Here is a 17,709-nt window from a genome sequence, read left to right as displayed (position 1 = left end):
GCCCAGGATTCTGAGGCACAGGGAGGGATCTCATGTTCGTCTCCTTTCTGGGCTGTGAGTATCTCCGTGCAGGGCAAACAATTGGACATGTGAAGGCAGGGTGTCAGCAAGCCCCTTTCCCACTGAGGCACCCCACTGGATCTCAAGAAAACCCTTTTAGCATGAAGTGCAGTAAGTTACTCGGGGGTGTCAGGGTGGGCTGCCAGCGTGGGAGTCTCTGAAGACCCAGTTAAGATGCTTGCCCAGAGGCTGAGGCAAGAAGGGCTCACAGAGGGGTTATCTCCAGCCCTTATCTTGTAGCTGCTCAATGATCCAGAAGGGGAACTGACTTAGGTTGGTACCAGAGTGCTGGCTGCCGATCCCTTGACTCCAGGGGCCCTCTCTCCAGGTCCCTTTTCTCACTCCCACTTGGCTGACGGCGGGGGAGGGGGGAACGAGGGGTGTGGAGCCGGGGCCGGTGATGGGGTGGGGGGCGGAGGCCAACATCTGCCGGAAACTCGGGTACCTGGCCCCTGTCCTGCGCCTGGCTCTGAACAGTCTGTACTTGTTTACGACCCCCGTCCCAGGGGAACGCGATTGCTCATCCCCACGTGTGATCTGAGAGAGACAAATCTTTGGGTCCTGGAGGAAACTCAAGCCCCGCCAGCAGCTTGGCTTCGGAATGCTCAGCTGGTCCCCTTCTGGGGCTCATGTGACTGAGGTACGGCTATAAATATCAGAAGGACCTCAGACCAAGACCGAAGTCGGACGCCAGGAGAAGACAAAGAGGATCGAGTGTGTGTGGGGACGAAGGCAAGCCCTCCAGTTCCGCTTTGGTGACACGGGTGGAAGAGGCGGCCACATCTCAAAGCAATATGGATTATAAATCTAGCCTGATTCCGGATGGAAACGCCATGGAGAACCTGGAGAAGCAGCTGATCTGCCCTATCTGCCTGGAGATGTTTACCAAGCCTGTGGTCATCCTACCCTGCCAGCACAACCTCTGCCGGAAGTGTGCCAACGACATCTTCCAGGTCAGCACCAAGTAGGGCCCGGGTCTGGAACCCCCTCCTCCCCCAGGACGGCTTCTCAGATTTCCCCTCCTTCTCAGTGTGGGAGGCTTCTGACTCATTCCCACGTGGAGCCATGCAGAGACCTCTGGGCAGGGGGAGGGATGGAGGGGAGCTAAGGGGAAATGAGGAGATGCCCCAGTCCTTCTCCATGATATACTGTCTGGTCTCCAACCTGCCTACAGCCCCCTGCTCTTGCCTGGATGGCTCACTGTTGATTCTCCACTCAGGAGTCAAATGCCTAAGTGATAAGAGGGAAGGGGAGGCGGGCAGAGAGGAGAGAGAACCCAGACCCTGGGGCAGGAGCCAACTCCACCATGGCAGGGGGCCTAGAGCTTTGGAAGGAGGTGGCAAGAGGCACGTAGCCACGGCAGCATCCTTATGGGGGCAGAAGGGACGCCGTCTTCCTGGACTGTGGTGACTGCATTGGATGAGGGATTCAAGTCTTGAGTCGCTTCAGAAAATGACCTTCCGCAGTCAGACGTCGTTACTGAGGCAGGAGTCTGAAGCCAGTCTGTGCTACCTAATGAATTTCAGATAGCAAGACCCTATCTCAGAAACAAAACCAAAGAAACCAAAAATGATTTTTCACAGTTTAACAGTCCTAAGAGCTGGCACTAATTCTAAGGCCTGCGATACCAGTGGTAAACTGAGGCACAGAGAAAAAGAGTTGAACTTTCGTTCAAAAAGAGTTGAACATGTTTTCAACATGACCTGAACTCATGTTGGCTAATACTGAACCTCTTAACTGTTTGAATGCTTCAACCAAAACAATCCGCAGCGTGGGTGGGCTGGTTCTAGGTAGAGACCAGGAGCCTATGTCCTTTGGTCCGGCCAGTGTGTTTGGGGTCATTTGGGGAAAGAGCTAGAGACTAGAGAAGGAAGAAACTCCAGCCTCATCTTTGCCTTGGCTCTCTTCAGGCTGCGAATCCCTACTGGACCAACCGCGGTGGCTCGGTGTCCATGTCGGGAGGTCGTTTCCGCTGCCCCTCGTGCCGCCATGAGGTGATCATGGACCGGCATGGGGTGTACGGCCTACAGAGGAATCTGCTGGTGGAGAACATCATTGACATCTACAAGCAGGAGTGCTCCAGGTTAGTGAGCAGCTCGGCAGCCCAGCCCCCTGCCCAGCCGCTCCCCAAGGAGGCTGTAGCCCCTCCCCCAGGTGACTGTAGCCCCTCCCCCAGAAGACTGTAGCCCCTCCCCCAGGAGACCATCACTCTCTACCTCAGACAGAACCTCAGCTCTTGAGTTCGCTGGGTATATTATGGGCATGAAAGAGTGCCCGGGACCAGAGCAGGGTTATGAGTGTGTGGTTAAGAGAGAAAGAAGTCTATGGCGGAGAAAATAGCTGGGGCCAGTGCGGCCAAGTGGTTCTAGGGCAACAGGGGTCAGGCACCCAGAAGGCTTCATCCCTCAGGATTATCCCTATGTAGAGCAGGAAATGGAGTCTCAAGGAAGGGAAGTCACCTAAGTGTGGTGACTCACATGATCCCACCTCTTGAGAGGCAGGGACAGGAGGGTTGCCATGAGTTCCAGGCCAATGCAGCTTACAGAATGAGACCCTGTCTCACCCCTCCTCAACAGTAATAGTAATAACAACAGTAATAATAGTTTTGGGCAGTTACCCAATGTTTACTGCTTGGGAAGGGGGCGATCTGGACAGGATTTGTGGGTGGCAGGGGGTGTGCAGGGTTGGGCACCAACTGGGAAGAGACACAGCTACTGGGTGATCTTTGTAAAGGAGGGCGTACTGACTGGGTCTTAATGGTAGAACCTGCTGAGAAGACACGAAACCCTAGCCCAGAGTGCTGGGATCCCCAGCGCCAAGGCCAGTCAATTCACCTACCCATCAATGAAGTAAATGAAAACACCTCAGCAAAACTCCCGGACTGCTGACCTCAAAGCCTAAAACCTTCCCCAGACCAGGGAAGACAGGGGCGTAGCTGCAATCCCAGCTCTAGGAGGGCTGAGGCAGAACAGAGCCATCAAGCCCGGCCTACATAGCCAGACTCAGTCAAGGGGACAGACGCTAAGATCTGAAATATTAAACATTCGTGGAGCACTGACTGCATGTGGTTGCCACCCTGGGCTCCTCCGTGCATTTCCTGCCTGGTGTCACCGCGACATTGCAAGGGTGTCTCGTGCCCGTTTTCTCGTGAGAAGATGAAGACGCAGGTTAGGCCAGCAGGTGGTAAAGATGAGCATCTGGTGTCTGTGGAGGCCAGAAGAGGGTACTGGATCCCTGTATTAGTCAGAGTTCTCTAGAGGACAGAACTGACAGAATAAATACATACACAGGATTTATTAGAATGGCTTAAAGGCTGCAGTCCAGCGGGCCCAGCAATGGCTGTCTGCCAGCAGAAGGTCCAGGGATCCAGTAGTCATACAGCCCTACAGCAGTCATACCGGATACAGCCATACAGCAGTCATACCGGATACAGCCATACAGCAGTCATACCGGATACAGCCATACAGCAGTCATACCGGATACAGCCCTACAGCAGTCATACCGGATACAGTCATACAAGGCTGGATGTCTCATTTGATCTTCAGTCTATGTTGGAATGCCAGTGAGGGAATAGACGTGCTTGTGAGCGCGGGAGCACAAAGGCAAAGAGAGAACAAGCTTCCTTCTTCCGTGTCCTTTATTGGGCACCAGCAGAAAGTGTGTCCCAGATTAGGGGAGGGTCTTCCCACTTCGAAAAAAAATTTAGATTAGAAGTGGGTCTTCACATAAAAATGATTTAATTAAGAAAAAAAAAGAAAGAAACCCCTTATGGTATACCCAGCTACTTGGGTTTTAATTAATTCCAGATGTAGTCAAGTTGACAAGATGTTGCTATCATGATCCCCCCCCCCAGAACTAGAACCGGCATTATACTGCCGTTACAGATGGTTATGAGCTGTCTTATGGGTGCTGGGAATCAAACCCAGGTCCTCTGCAAGAGCAGTAAGCTCTCTTCACTGCCCACCTATCTCTCCAGTCTCAGCAGGGAGTATTCTAAACTTTGTCATATTGCATCTCATGTGGGTAGAACACAACACTACAAATGAACATTGTTGAGCACCGGTCACGGTGGCCCATGCCCACAATCCCAGTCATCTGCGATCCTTAGACTTGGAAGCCTGAAGCAGGAGGCTCTCCGTTTTAAGGTTCACCTTGCAAACGCAGTGCCTGCCTGGCCCATTCAGCAAGATCCTGCTTCAAAGATAATAAAAATCAGGGACTGGAAATACAGCTCCGTGGTAGAACCCTTTCTAACTCTAACCCAAGGCTTTGTCCAGTCCCTTTCCCAGATAAGACATGCATATATTATTTTAAATTACTTGTATTATTTATTGTTGTTAGTGTGCGGTGTGGGGGTGAGTGTGCACATGCCATGGCCCATGTGTGGAGGTTAGAGGACAACTTTGTGTAATCCGTTCTCTCCTTCTGCCTTTACACGAGTTCCAAGGATCAAACTCAGGTCACTAGCCTCCTGCTGCAATGCAAGCACCCTTATCTGCTGAGCCAACTTGTCAGCCCACAAATGCCTATTTCTGATGATGATGACGATGATAATGATGGCAGTAATAATAATAATAATAATACAGTTTTTAAATATTTATTTATTTATGATGTATACAATAATCTGTCTGTGTGTATGCCTGAAGGCCAGAAGAGGGCACCAGACCTCATTACAGATGGCTGTGAGCCACCATGTGGTTGCTGGGAATTGAACTCAGGACCTTTGGAAGAGCAGGCAATGCTCTTAACTGCTGAGCCATCTCTCCAGCCCCAATAACACAGTTTATAGTCTACAGTGCCAGCCTCCTAAAGAGTCCTTAAGGGTAGGCTGTGTCTGGACTCTTTGGGGTTTTTCCCCTAACAGGTAAATGACAATGACAGCTGCCTTTAACCAGGGTCTGCTCAGAGCTCTGCAGGTCACATTCTGACATGGTTGGCACAGTTCTGAGAGACGCCGAGGTTTGAAGACTAAGATCACGCAAGACCTGTCCTGACACCTGGCCACCAGGGAGGGAGGTGTTCTCAGGCAGCAGGCCTTCTTCATCTTGCTTCATACCCTGTCTTGCTACTGCCACCCTAGGGGACAGAAGTGGAGGAAACACCCATCACCACAGCCACAGTGGGGAGTCCCTGGGCTCACAGATGAAAACAAAACAAAAAAGCCTGGAAAGGAGCTCCTGGAGGGGGCAGTGAGGTCATGGTCATGTGACAGCCATGCAGGGCTGCTGGGAGGTGAGACCCTGGCACTGATGGGGATTGTCACTATTTGAGACTTATGAAGTGGTTACGTGTTAGGGGCTGGGGATCAGAGGTCTTGTGGACAAAGTAGCCTATCCTAAATGGATGTAAGTTCTGTCTAGCTTGGGAGGTAAGGACTTGACTTTAAAACCTCAGTCTAGGCTGGGAAACGGCTGATGTTGCAGAGGAACATGCCAGGCATCCTACATGGAGAAAGCAATAAAGGGAACAAGGCATCCTAGGACAGAAAGAAGAGACTCTTGGGCCGGCTTGCCGCCAAGCCCGACGACCTGAGTTCTATCCCTAGGACCCACATGGTAGAAGGAGAGAACCAAATCCTTCGAGCTATCCTCCGGCCTCCATACGTGTGCCGTGGCACACACATTCCCCCTCCCCCAACATACACACATAATAAATAAAGGCAGTTTTTAAAATTTAAAAAAGAAGCGCTTCTGGGCCCCGAGAGTAGCGGAGGCCAAGGTTTGTGATCTGCTTCTGGACAGCCCTGTCCCCACCACGTGTTGTTTGCATGGCTTAGAGTGTACGTACTGTCCCCTTCTCTGAGCCCTCGGACACCTTCAGGATGTGTTTGTTCGTGTATTCTTCCTACTTGCGTTTCATTTCCATGGTCTTCATGCCAGGCACTGTATGTTATAGACTTTGGGAAGAAAAACAAGCAGGCTTTCCGGCCTGGTTGGAGGCTATGGTCTGGTAGATTAAATATAGACATAAGGATTGCATTGGAATAAGTTGCCCAGGCGCAGCAACCAAGAGTTATGGGGCTATAATTAGAGCAAAGGCGTTCTAGCCTCCCCTGCCTGTGCTGCTGGGCGACCTTGGGCAAATCCATTCAGTTTCTGGGATTCTTGCCTCTCCCCTTAGGTCAGCATCTTCGGGTCTGACTCTGGAATTCTGGGGTCCTCCCCGGGGTCCCCTGTACCAACTCAGGCCAGTTCCAACACCAGAGCCTGAGTTTGGGGGTTTGGGAACAGCTTTGATATCATTAGCTTCTTTGCTCTTGGGCTCCCAGAAGATAAAACGGAGGCTATCTGGAGCAGCCTGACCCACTGGGAGCTGACATGTGGATGGTGGTGGCTTCCTGTGCTTGGGGACAAAGAGAGGGGACATCCCTGACTTGTGATTCCTCTCCCCCTCAGTCGGCCCCTGCAGAAAGGCAGCCATCCGATGTGCAAGGAGCATGAAGACGAGAAAATCAACATCTACTGCCTCACATGTGAGGTGCCTACATGCTCCTTGTGCAAGGTGTTCGGGGCCCACCAGGCCTGTGAGGTAGCCCCGCTGCAAAACATCTTCCAGGGACAGAAGGTATTGACGACCGCCACTGTGCCTGGATGATTCTGGGGGTGGATCTGACCCCTGTGGATGTGCTGAGCCGGCCTTTCAGGAATAGTCCCTCTGAAGGGACTTCCCAGGCCACAGGGACAGCAGCCGCCGCCTCCCTGGGGGAGGTGGCTGAGCTCATGGGTTATAATTAGAACCACTTGAGAACACCTGGGTGTGGCCACAGGGACGAGGCCAGACCCTAGGGTCAGGCCACCAGACCCTTCCAGACTATAGCTTCTCCTCCTGCATACTCTCCGTTTGAGCCTCTCATATAGCACAAAGCAGATTCGAGGCTCTCCCCTGAGCTGCTGGCCACCCCAGCGTCCTGTCTGTGCAGTTAGCAGCAGCCCTTTCTAAACTCTGCTCTCCGCATTCCACTCAGCTCTTGGACTTTTCTCTTCTAGAACTTTCCAGTTCTATTCTTTCTGTCAGGAACTAGCAGTCGGGTATGGCAGCATAGGCTTTTAAAACCAGCGCTCATGAGGCAGAGGCAGGCGGATCCCAGTGAATTTGAGGCCAGCCTGGTCTACATAAGTAAGTTCTGGGCCAGCCAAGGCAGCACAGTAAGACCCTGTCTCAAAAATATAGAAAGAAAGAAGCTAGTTTTTCCTTTGTTCCCTTTTCAATACCTTGCCGTGTGTTTGGGGGTGCTTGTTTCTCTTTCTGGGTCTCATCTATCCATAAAGGATATAGCATCTGTGGAAGTCTCGGCTTTAGGCCTGAACTGCATCCCAGGAGGGAGAGCAATCCTCCTGGTGACTCTCTCCGAGAGGGGGAGCAGGCTATCATCCTGTTGATACTAAGAAACAGCCAACCCTGAGTCTATTTCTGTCTCTCCTCTCTCACCCCCTCCCCTCCAGACTGAACTGAGTAACTGCATCTCCATGCTGGTGGCAGGGAACGACCGAGTGCAGACTATCATTTCTCAGCTGGAGGACTCCTGCCGAGTGACCAAGGTGAGGGCGCTGAGCGGCCCTGTCAGCGGTGAGGCGCAGTGGACGCCTCCAGTGCAGCTGGCATCCGGGGAGGGCCTGAGCTGTGAGTGCGGCTTGGGGTTTCAGCGCCTTGGGTGCCCAACAGAGATGGCAGGAAAGGGGCACAGTCATCCCTGCCCTCACTCAGCAGATAGTTCCTGAACATGGCAGCGGTGCCCGACTCTGCCCAAGGTCAAGATAGACGCAATTGCCAATAACTCCACGAGCGTCTCTAGCATCAATCACTCTGCTGCCAAGCAGGGTTCCTGGACCTTTAAAAGCTCACACTCGACCCTGGTGCCTATGGGAGCTCGGGATCTGACTCAGCGGATCGGGAATAAAACGGAAGTCTGCACTTCCTCACTTAGTATATATTTTTAATGTATATGGGCCTTCTGCCAACATGTATGTCTGTGCACCATATGCGTGTGCAGTGCCCGAGGAGGGCAGAAGAGGGAGTCGGATCTTTTGGAATTGGAGTTATATATGGTTGTAAGCCACCATGTGGGTGTTGGGAATTGAATCAGGGTCCTCTGGAAGAGCATTTTTTGTTTTTCATGACAGGGTTTCTCAGTAGCTATGGAGCCAGTCCTGGAAATCGTTCTGTAGACCAGGCTGGCCTCAAACTCACAGAAATCCACCTGCCTCTGCCTCCCGAGTGCTGGGATTAAAGGCGTGTGCCACCACTGCCTGGCCAGTCAGTGGTCTTAACCACTGAGCCATCTCTCCAGGCCTCTTTCTGTCTTTCCTATTTTCTATCTTTGATTTGATATTTTGAGACAAGTCTTGTGTAAACAGGATGGCCTTGCATTTTCTAAGTAGTCTAGAGTGACTTGAACTCCTGCTTCCCCTACCTCTACCTACCAAGTGCTGGGATCACATGCTTGCACCTGACTGCACTTCTAATGAGCTTTGGAAGACTGCAGGTTCCACAGACAGCAGAGGCAGAGGTAGTTTTCCCAGCCAGATGTGATGCCATGTCTGTAACATCAGCATTTGGGAGATGAAGAAATTATGTATCTCCTACATAGTGCGTTTGAGGCCAGCCTGAGCTACGTGAGAAAACAAGCCTCAAAAACAAGTCAATAAACAGAAGATGAGAAAGCAAAGAGAAAAGACAAGACAGGAAGAGTATTCAAAATTCTGCTCTTGCTGGACGCAGTGGCCCATACCTCTAATCCCAGCACTCGGGAGGCAGAGGCAAGTGGATCTCTGTGAGTTTGAGGCCAGCCTGATCTACATCATAAACTCCAGGCAAGCCAGCTCTACACATTGAGAGCCTGTCTCCAAAAAGAAAAAAAAAAAGAAAAAGAATCTGGTCTCTTCTTGGGGAAGGGTTGGAGTTGGGCAGCGGGGAGTGGGTATCCTAACTGCAAGTGGACAATGGAGCAGGATGGGAACATTATTATTCCTCTGTGTGGCATCCCACTCTGGAAGGTACCACTTTTATTTTGAGAGAGAATCCCGCTGAGTTGTACCAAGTCAGCCTTCCGTGCAGGCCGTTCTTCCAATTAGCTTTGTTTGCTGTGTGGTGGGAACTGGGCAGGCTCTCTTCTGCTGCAAGTGGCTAGTTCTTGGGCCCTTCTGTCTCAGAAAGTGGGTCGGGACCCCATGAGACGAGACTGTAGGTTTCTGTCCTCAGGAGAACAGTCACCAGGTGAAGGAGGAGCTGAGTCAGAAGTTTGACGCCCTCTACGCCATCTTGGACGAGAAGAAGAGCGAGTTGCTGCAGAGGATCACGCAGGAGCAGGAGGAGAAGCTGGGCTTCATCGAGGCCCTGATCCTCCAGTACCGTGAGCAGCTGGAAAAGTCCACCAAACTTGTGGAAACAGCCATTCAGTCCCTGGACGAGCCTGGAGGGGCCACCTTCCTTCTGGTGAGCGGCACCTGGAGTGTCTGGGTAGATTTGAATTGTGTGTACTCTTCCTTCACCCTTGAACAGGCCTTTTAAATCTTGGTGAGATGCCAGGCATAGTAGCTCGTGCCTGTAATCCTAATACTTGAGAGTCTGAGATGAGAGGATTGCAAGTTGAGGGGAGACCAGGGCAACTTGGTGAAATATGGACTGTTATCTCAAAATAAAACATGCCAGGCTAGGCTTGGTGGCACACGACTTTGATCTGAGCACTTAGAAGACACAGGCAGAGGCAGAAGATGCAGGCAGAGGCAGGAGGATCTCTGTGAGTTTGAGGCTAGCCTCATCTATATAGGGAGTTCCAGACCAGCCAAGACTGCATAGTGAGACTCTGTCTCCAAACAAACAAACAAATTTAAAAAAAAAATAGATGGCTGTGGTTAAGAAGACTTCTTGTGACACACACCCTTAGTCCCAGGACTGGGGAGGCAGAGGCAGGCTGATCTCTGTGATTTTGAGGCCGGACTGGTCTACAAAGCAAATTCCAGGACAGCCAGAGCTACATAATAGAGAGAAGAGAGAGAGACAGAGACAGAGAGACAGAGAGACAGAGAGAGGGAAACACTTTCTGTTCTTGCAAAGGATCTGGATTCAGTTCCCAGCACCTACATGGCGGCTTACAACCATCTATAGCTCCAGCTCCAGGGGACCCAATGACCGCTTCTGACTTCCAAGGGCACCAGGCACATATGTGGCGTAATACATATATGCAGGCACTCATACATACACATAAAACATAAATAAGTAAACCTTTCGACAGCAGCAAAACCCAGACAGTTTGGAGAGATGACGGCGCAGAAGTCAAGGGTGCTCGCTGCTCTTTAGGAGGACTTGAGAAGGTTCCCAGCACCCATGTTGGGCAGCTCACAATCAGGGGAGTCTGACACCCTCTTCTGGCCTCCAGGGCTGCTGCACACATGTGTTGCAAATAATTTCACACAGGCACACATACATACAAAGAAAAAATTAAAAACACAATACTCAGAACACATGCCTTCAGCTCTTCTCATGGGCCGGCTTTGTCCAGACCATCGGTCTGAGAAGGAGGTTTGTTTGACTCACATCCGGGAGACTTCAGACATTGTGAGTGACTTGGCCCGAGAATCCTGGTTTCCTGCTCAGACAATGACAGCTTTTTGGGATGCATGCTGGCCAAGACCTGTGCTAGCTAGGGACAGAGAGAAAATGTCCACATTCTGTCTTAGGGCAGGACTGCACCATGGGGTGATACCTGAGTCTATGCTCAGGAGGTCGCTATTTTATCTTCCCTGGGGTTTTCAATGCTAACCTCCTCTGCTCTTTCTCCCCACAGAGTGCCAAGCAACTCATCAAGAGGTTAGTGTCTCGGGAACTGTCGCCCAAGTCCCTAGTTGCCCCAGGGCTTCTGACACTTGCCCAGTGGGACCCTATGCATTAATTCTCCAGGAGTTGGGGCTCATCCCCTGCTCATGCCCCCTACTTTCTTAGGTCATCCACTCTGCTTGACCCTGGAGAAGATCTCTACTCTTTCATGCCCTCTCACTTCAGGGATGGATTGTGGGGCTGGGACGGACCCACCTAGAGCTGAGGCTGGGCTGTCCCTTCCTACGAGGAACCCTGAGACCTTACCCTGCCTTCCTCCCCCGCAGCATTGTGGAAGCTTCCAAGGGCTGCCAGCTGGGGAAGACAGAGCAGGGCTTTGAAAGCATGGACTACTTTACTCTGGATCTAGAACACATAGCAGAAGCCCTGAGGGCCATCGACTTTGGGACAGGTAAAGGCCATGGTGATGCTACTTGCTTCTGCGCCTGTTTGACCTTTGAAAGGCAGCGTTCTTCTGTGTGCTGATGGTAGACAGATCCACTAAAAATGTCAAATTTACACAGACAGCTTCGACAGGGTCTCTCTGCGGAGCCCTTGGCTGTTCTAGAATTCTCTAAGTAGACCAGGCTGGCCTGGAACTCAGAGGTCAGCCTGCCTCTGCCTCCTGCGTGCTGGGATTAAAGGCCTGCGCCACCCATCTGTGGCTTCACAGTCAACCTTGTGAATTCAAATCTCATGATATCCAGAATTAGAGGGCTCTCACTTCAAATCCTGATTCTAACTCTGTGTGCTATTTGTGTGACTTTGGCAAGCCCCCACTACCTTGGTCGTCTCCTGGTTTGTTTGTTTGGTTTTTTTGGCGGGGGGGGGGGGGGGAGTCCATTACTGGTGATTGAACCCAGGGCTTCACACAAGCTATGCAAGTGGCAAGTGTTCTACCTCTGAGCCAGCTCTTTCTGTTCTTCTCTGAGTTGCTGCTGCTCCTCATCCACTTCTTCTTCTCCTCCTTCTTTTTTGTTTGTTTTCCAAGACAGGGTTTCTCTGTAGTTTTGGAGCCTGTCCTGGAACTAGCTCTTGTGGACCAGGCTTTCCGTGAACTCACAGAGATCCTCCTGCCTCTGCCTCCTGAGCGCTGGGATTAAAGGGATGTCCCACTGCGCTCATTTCTGAGCTCTTTTATTCATTGGACTTTTTATGCTCAGACCACTGAGACCCTGATCTAAAGACATAAATCCTATCAACTCTAGGACGGAGTTCTGTTAGCACCTCTACCTTGAGGTTAGGAAACTAAGTATAGAGTGCTTAGTTGTTCAAGGCCGCTGGGCTAGGAAGTAGCAGGTGCAAACCCCACCCGGGTCATTTGGCTCACAAGACTCTCCGAGGACACATGAGACAATGTGACGACACCATGGCACTGGCCCCAGTGATTCTCTGGGGAAATTACTATGAGAAGTAACTATGGCTTAAGTGACACAGCAAGACCCCTGGATTATCTGGTTCATGTATGCATCCTGGGTGTTTGGATTATCCAGTTTGTTGTATGCATCCTGGGTGTTTGGATTATCTGGTTCATGTATGCATCTTGGATGTTTGGCTGGAGGTTTTACTTGCTGCTTTTGTTGTTGTTGAGACAGGGTGTCACTATGTAGCCCAAACTGTCTTCAAATCTGTGGCTAACCTATCTCAGTTTCCTGAGTCCTGGGATTACAAATTTAACCATGGTGCTCTAGTTTGTAAATAATGCTTGACAAATGTTGACTCTGTAATCCTGAGGAAGGGAGTTGCGGGAGGGGCACGACCCTGTTAGGAAAGTTTGAAGGTCACATCCCAGGATGAGAAAGTGAGAATCCAGATTGCACCTTGGTGGACACTGTCCTGAGCAAAGAACCCCAGGCTGCCCCAAGACTGCCTCTCTGTGTACTGAGGAATGAGGCAGACAGGAGATGCTGAGCAAACTGATTTCAAAGGCTGAGCAAATTCCTTTAAACTAAGGACTTCGATCCGGAAGGACAGGAAATGTTTGTCCAGCCTCCCCTTTGTGCTGTGTCTGTTCTGCTGAGGCGCACAGGACCCTAAGTGTGCCTTCTGTGTCCCTGAGGCCACAGACACACCAGTGATGAAGGCGTGTTATCTCGTAGTGAAAGGACTGTGACCTGAAGGGAGGAGGCAGGGAACATGCAGGCTAGATTCTGTGATCTGGGATTCTACAAGCCTGGTACCTTCTAGGTCCTTGCTGCTTCCAGGTGCACAGTTGGGTCCAGAAATGGAGACAGATGTCCCCTCTAGGCCAACCTCATCCCAAAACAACTGTTCTTGTTACAGATGAGGACGAGGAGGAGTTTATTGAAGATGAGGAGGATCAGGAAGAGGGTGTGTCCACAGAGGGGAAAGAAGGTAAGAAGGCCACCTTTCTCTGCCCTTGCGCCTTGAGGGACAGGCATGCCCTGCTACACATTCCCGGGGGTGGAGGGTTAGTGTTCATTATTACTTTAGTCCTCCTCTTTTTTGTACATCTGAGGTATGCGTACATACATGCATGCTTGCACATATGTGTGCTCAAGCTGTGTGCTCAGGGGTGTTCATGCAGAAGTCCAATGCTGACATGGAGGGCCTTCTTGATCACTTCCCACTCTATTCACTGAGGCAGGTTCTCTCTCTTTCTTTGTTTTTCTTTTTTTAAAGATTTTATTTATATATTATGTATACAATATTCTGTTTGCATGTATGCCTGCAGGCCAGAAGAGGGCACAAGATCTCATCATAGATGGTTGTGAGCCACCATGTGGTTGCTGGGAATTGAACTCAGGACCTCTGGAAGTACAGTTAGTGCTCTTAACCTCTGAGCCACCTCTTCAGCCCTGTTTTTGTTTTTGAGACAGGGTTTCTCTGTGTAACAGTCCTGGAACTCTGTAGACCAGGCTGGCCTCGAACTCACAGAGATCCACTTGCCTCTGCCTCCTGAGTGCTGGGATTAAAGGAGTGCACCACCACCACCCTGATTTAGGCAGGGTCTCTTAATTGAACCCAGAGTCCATGGATTTGCTAGTCTAGCAAGCCAAGCTGCTCAGCGATCCCTTTTCCTGTCTTCTGAGCTCTAGAACCACAGGGGCTGCCATGGCCATCGGCATTTCTTTGTGTGGGTGCTGGGGATCTGAACTCTGGCCCTCATGCATGTAGGGTCCTACCCACCAAGCCACCAAGTCGGGTCCCAGCTGCTGCTGCTTCTTCCTCCTCCACCACCTCATCCTCCTTTTTTTTTTTTTTAATGGCTGACTGGGAACTCACTATGGAAGTGAGGCTGGACTCTTACAACTGGGGGTCACCATAACGTGAGGAGCCGTACTAAAGCGTCACAGCGTTAGGAAGGCTGGAAAACACTGCACTAAGCCATCTGCAGTCCACTGAATTATGACAGCTAACTTCTAGTCTGGTTCTAAAGAAAAAGCCCAGGCTGGGGGTGGTGGTGTCTGGCTTCTCACCACAGCTCCGGAGGTCCCGGGTCCTCTCACCATGAGCCTGTGTCTGATTTTCTCTTCCAGGACACCAGTGAGGAGCCGGATGAGTGCACACCTCTGGATGCAGAGACCGGGGAGGCGGGTGACAGGCCCATCTCGGGAGGGGGTTGGGGCTCGGGGCTCCTTGGGCGGCCACAATGGGGAAGTGTGTCTCCTCTGTTCAGAGAGCAGGAACTAGAGTAGGACCCCCCACCGCTGTGTCCAGCAGTTGCTGAACCACGATTGGAAACGTATTCAAAATGCCACAGGACACTTTTCTACGTTGGTGCAAAATGAAATATTTTGTATGTTTTTAAAATGTGATTTTTGTATCTACTTGTATATGTATGCCAATTTGGTGCTTTTTGTATGAGAACTTTTGTATGATCACGTCTGGTCATTGTGTGACTGGCGATTGTCACAAACAGGGAAGGAAGCCAAGGTAATGGAGCTGCCCAAATCCCTTCCTTGGTGGGAGGGTGGGTCTCACTCAAAGGCCTAGGGCAATGTACTGTATTTCAGTGCCCGTTCCCAAAGACGGGGAGAGTACTGAGTTTGTGCTATATGTTGTTTTAATAAATGCGCAGCGGGCTGGGCATGGGGGCCAGTGCCCTTTCGTCCCAGCACTCCAGCTGGATCTCTGTGAGTTTGAGGCCAACCTGGTCTACATGGGGAGTTCCAGACCAGCCAGGACTACATAGAGAGTCTCTGTCTCAAAAAATAATAATGAAAAAGAATAAAAAATAAACATACAGCGCTTTTTTCATGTAACTAAAAAGGAGGTGTGATTTCATTCAGCTTGAGTGCTTGTGTGTGTTGCTAGCGATGGAACTGAGGACCATGAAGATAGTAGATGAAACTTCCCTGATCTACAGGGTACCCTAATGCTCCTTTGGTCTGGTTTTCTTTGATTTGTTTCGTTTTGAGGAGAAAAGAATTAAGAGTCAGCCAGTCTGTAATCCCTTGTCCAGTCTCAGAGAGCAGTGCAGAGTCAGTTCATCTACAGCCAAGCAGAACACAGGACGACACAAACCCTGGAAACAGAATACAAAAGAAAGCTGACGGGGTAACACATGCCTTTAATCCTAACACTTGTGAGGCAGAGGCAGGCGGACCTCTCTGAGTTCAAGGACAGCCAGGCCTGTGTTGACAGATCCAGTCTCAAAAATAAAATAGATAAAGCCAAAAAGCAGAGAGTTGGTGAAGGAGGGCTTGCTGGTGCACACCAGTAGTCCCATCATTTGGGAGGTGGAGGCAGGAAGATTTGATGTTCAAGGTCACCCTCAGCTACACAGCAAGTTTGATGCCAGCCTGAGACCCTGTTTTATAAAACACTGATGAGCTGGGTGGTGGTGGCACACGTCTTTAATCCCAGCACTTGGGAGGTAGAGGCAGGTGGATCTCTGTGAGTTCGAGACCAGCCTGGTCTACAAGAGCTAGTTCCAGAACAGGTTCCAAAGCTACAGAGAAACTCTGTCCCACAAAACCAACCAAGCAAACAAAACAAAAAAACCAAAAAACCAAAACCAAAACCAACCAACCAACCAAACAAACAAACAAAAAACCACACTGATGGAGCTGGATGTTAGTGTGCACACCTGTAATCTGCACATGAGTCTCAGTAGAAGGACTGCCATGAGTTTGAGACCACACTCGGCTACATGTCAAGGGTCAGACCAGACAGGGATACATGGTTAGGCGGGGTTTGGACAGAAACAAGCCTAGGGAAGCCTGGCAGTGGTTGCACATGCATTTAAGCCCAGCACTTGGGAGGCAGAGGCAGATGGATCTCTATGAGTTCAAGGCCAGCTTGGCCTACACAGCAAGTTCCAAGACTATTGGAGGCTGTGGACCCAGACCCTGAATTCCCTGTAAACAACTTGTTATGCTTGCAGCTGCTCTAAGCAAAACAACTTGTTTTCCTGTGTTTGCAGCTTCTCTGAGCGGGAGACCCTCAGGAGTTCCTGATGGCAGGGGAGTAGTTTCTGGTGGGTTGGGCTTGGGCATGGATATCAGTTAAGGATCCATATATATATATATTGGCTCTGGAACCGAATAAAGAGGGCATTCTTGTTTCAAGGACCTCTGTCTCCGTGTGTTTAAATCTCCAGGCCCTTGCCCTGCTTAGCAATGGTCCTGTAGTGTAGTCCGCACACTTAGTACAGACAGTACACAAGACAGCCAGGGCTCTTACACAGAAACCCTATCTCAAAAACCAAAACAACAACAAAAACAAGCCTAGGATATAGAGTTCACTGATGTCTGTCTACCTTTCACGAAGTCTTCTTGACTTCAATCCCCAGCACAGCATAAACCAAGCGTGGTGACACAAAGCCTATAATCCCAGTGCTTCTGGAGTAGAGGCAGGGGAATCAGGAATTCAAGGCCAGTCCAAAGGACAGGTGAGCTTGTTAGTTTCTGCTCCGCCCCCACTTTTCTTATTTATTAATCTATTTATCTGTTGTAGGGCTTCTATTGCTGTGAAGAGACATCACTTGTTTTTGTTTTACAAGACAGGGTTTCACTGTGTTGCTCTGGCTGTCCTGGAACCCACTCTGTAGACCAGGCTGGTCTCTGCCTCCCCTCCCCAGTGCTGGGATTAAACGCATGCATCACTACTGCCCAGCTTTCGGTCAGATCTTACAGAGGCATTTCCTCAATTGAGGTTCTTTCCTGATGACTCTAGCTTGTGTCAAGTTGACACACAAAACCAGCCAGTGCACCTTGGAAGCTTTCTGTGCCAGTGCCAGCCCAGCCCTTCACTCTTGCAAGGGTCATGACTGTTCTTTCTGCTGTCACAACCTGGTTTTCTTTTTTAAGTTTTTTTTTTTTTTGAGTGGGGAGAAGACACCACAGTTCAAACTAATTAAGAAAAACAATTTTGGGGTTAGGGAGATGACTCAGAAGCACTGGCTGCTATTGCAGAGGACCTGGCTTTGGTTTCCAGCACCCACACGGTGGCCCACAACTGTCTCTAACTTCAGTTCTAGGGAATGGGGCCAAAGCCATCTTCTGACTCCAAGCCTCCAGGTGCACACATATACACGCAGGCAGAACACACCTGCACACCCAATAAAGATAAACAAATCTTTAATAAAGGAAAGAAAAATACTTTTAAAACTGAGGCCTTTTTTATTTTCATCTCCCACACCACGAATTGGCAAGGAATGGGCTCCTCCCTCTTAGCTTTCATGTGCATGCTCCCTGGGTGGAGCATCCTGGAACTTACTTCAGCGGGACCCAGGTACCGCTCTCTTTGGTCTGTGTTTTCCTTTTCCAGTTTCAGGAAGCCATTTCAGACCATACTCAGCGTGCACATGGATTCTCTCAGAAGCCGGGCCTCAACTCACTTGTCCACAATGCCAATAGCACTGGGTGACTG

The 17,709-nt window shown here is 50.4% G+C and overlaps 1 protein-coding gene across 1 annotated transcript; it reads left to right on the top strand.

Moving 5' to 3' along the window:
* The first annotated feature begins 722 nt into the window (after nt 1-722).
* On the top strand, nt 723-15,105 carry Trim63 (tripartite motif containing 63). The gene is made up of 9 exons (XM_048443143.2): nt 723-1,013; nt 1,971-2,143; nt 6,456-6,624; nt 7,503-7,598; nt 9,259-9,492; nt 10,844-10,866; nt 11,160-11,284; nt 13,156-13,227; nt 14,373-15,105. Exons 1-9 carry the CDS (start codon nt 855-857, stop codon nt 14,381-14,383), a joined length of 1,062 nt encoding a protein of 353 aa, XP_048299100.2. The 5' UTR covers nt 723-854; the 3' UTR covers nt 14,384-15,105.
* Nucleotides 15,106-17,709: the final 2,604 nt, after the last annotated feature.

The sequence above is a fragment of the Myodes glareolus genome, chromosome 6 (genome assembly GCF_982192425.1).
Source record: "Myodes glareolus chromosome 6, mMyoGla1.1, whole genome shotgun sequence".
Lineage (NCBI taxonomy): Eukaryota > Metazoa > Chordata > Mammalia > Rodentia > Cricetidae > Myodes > Myodes glareolus.
Note: the sequence above shows the minus strand (reverse complement) of the source record. Positions and strands in the feature narration are given on the sequence as shown.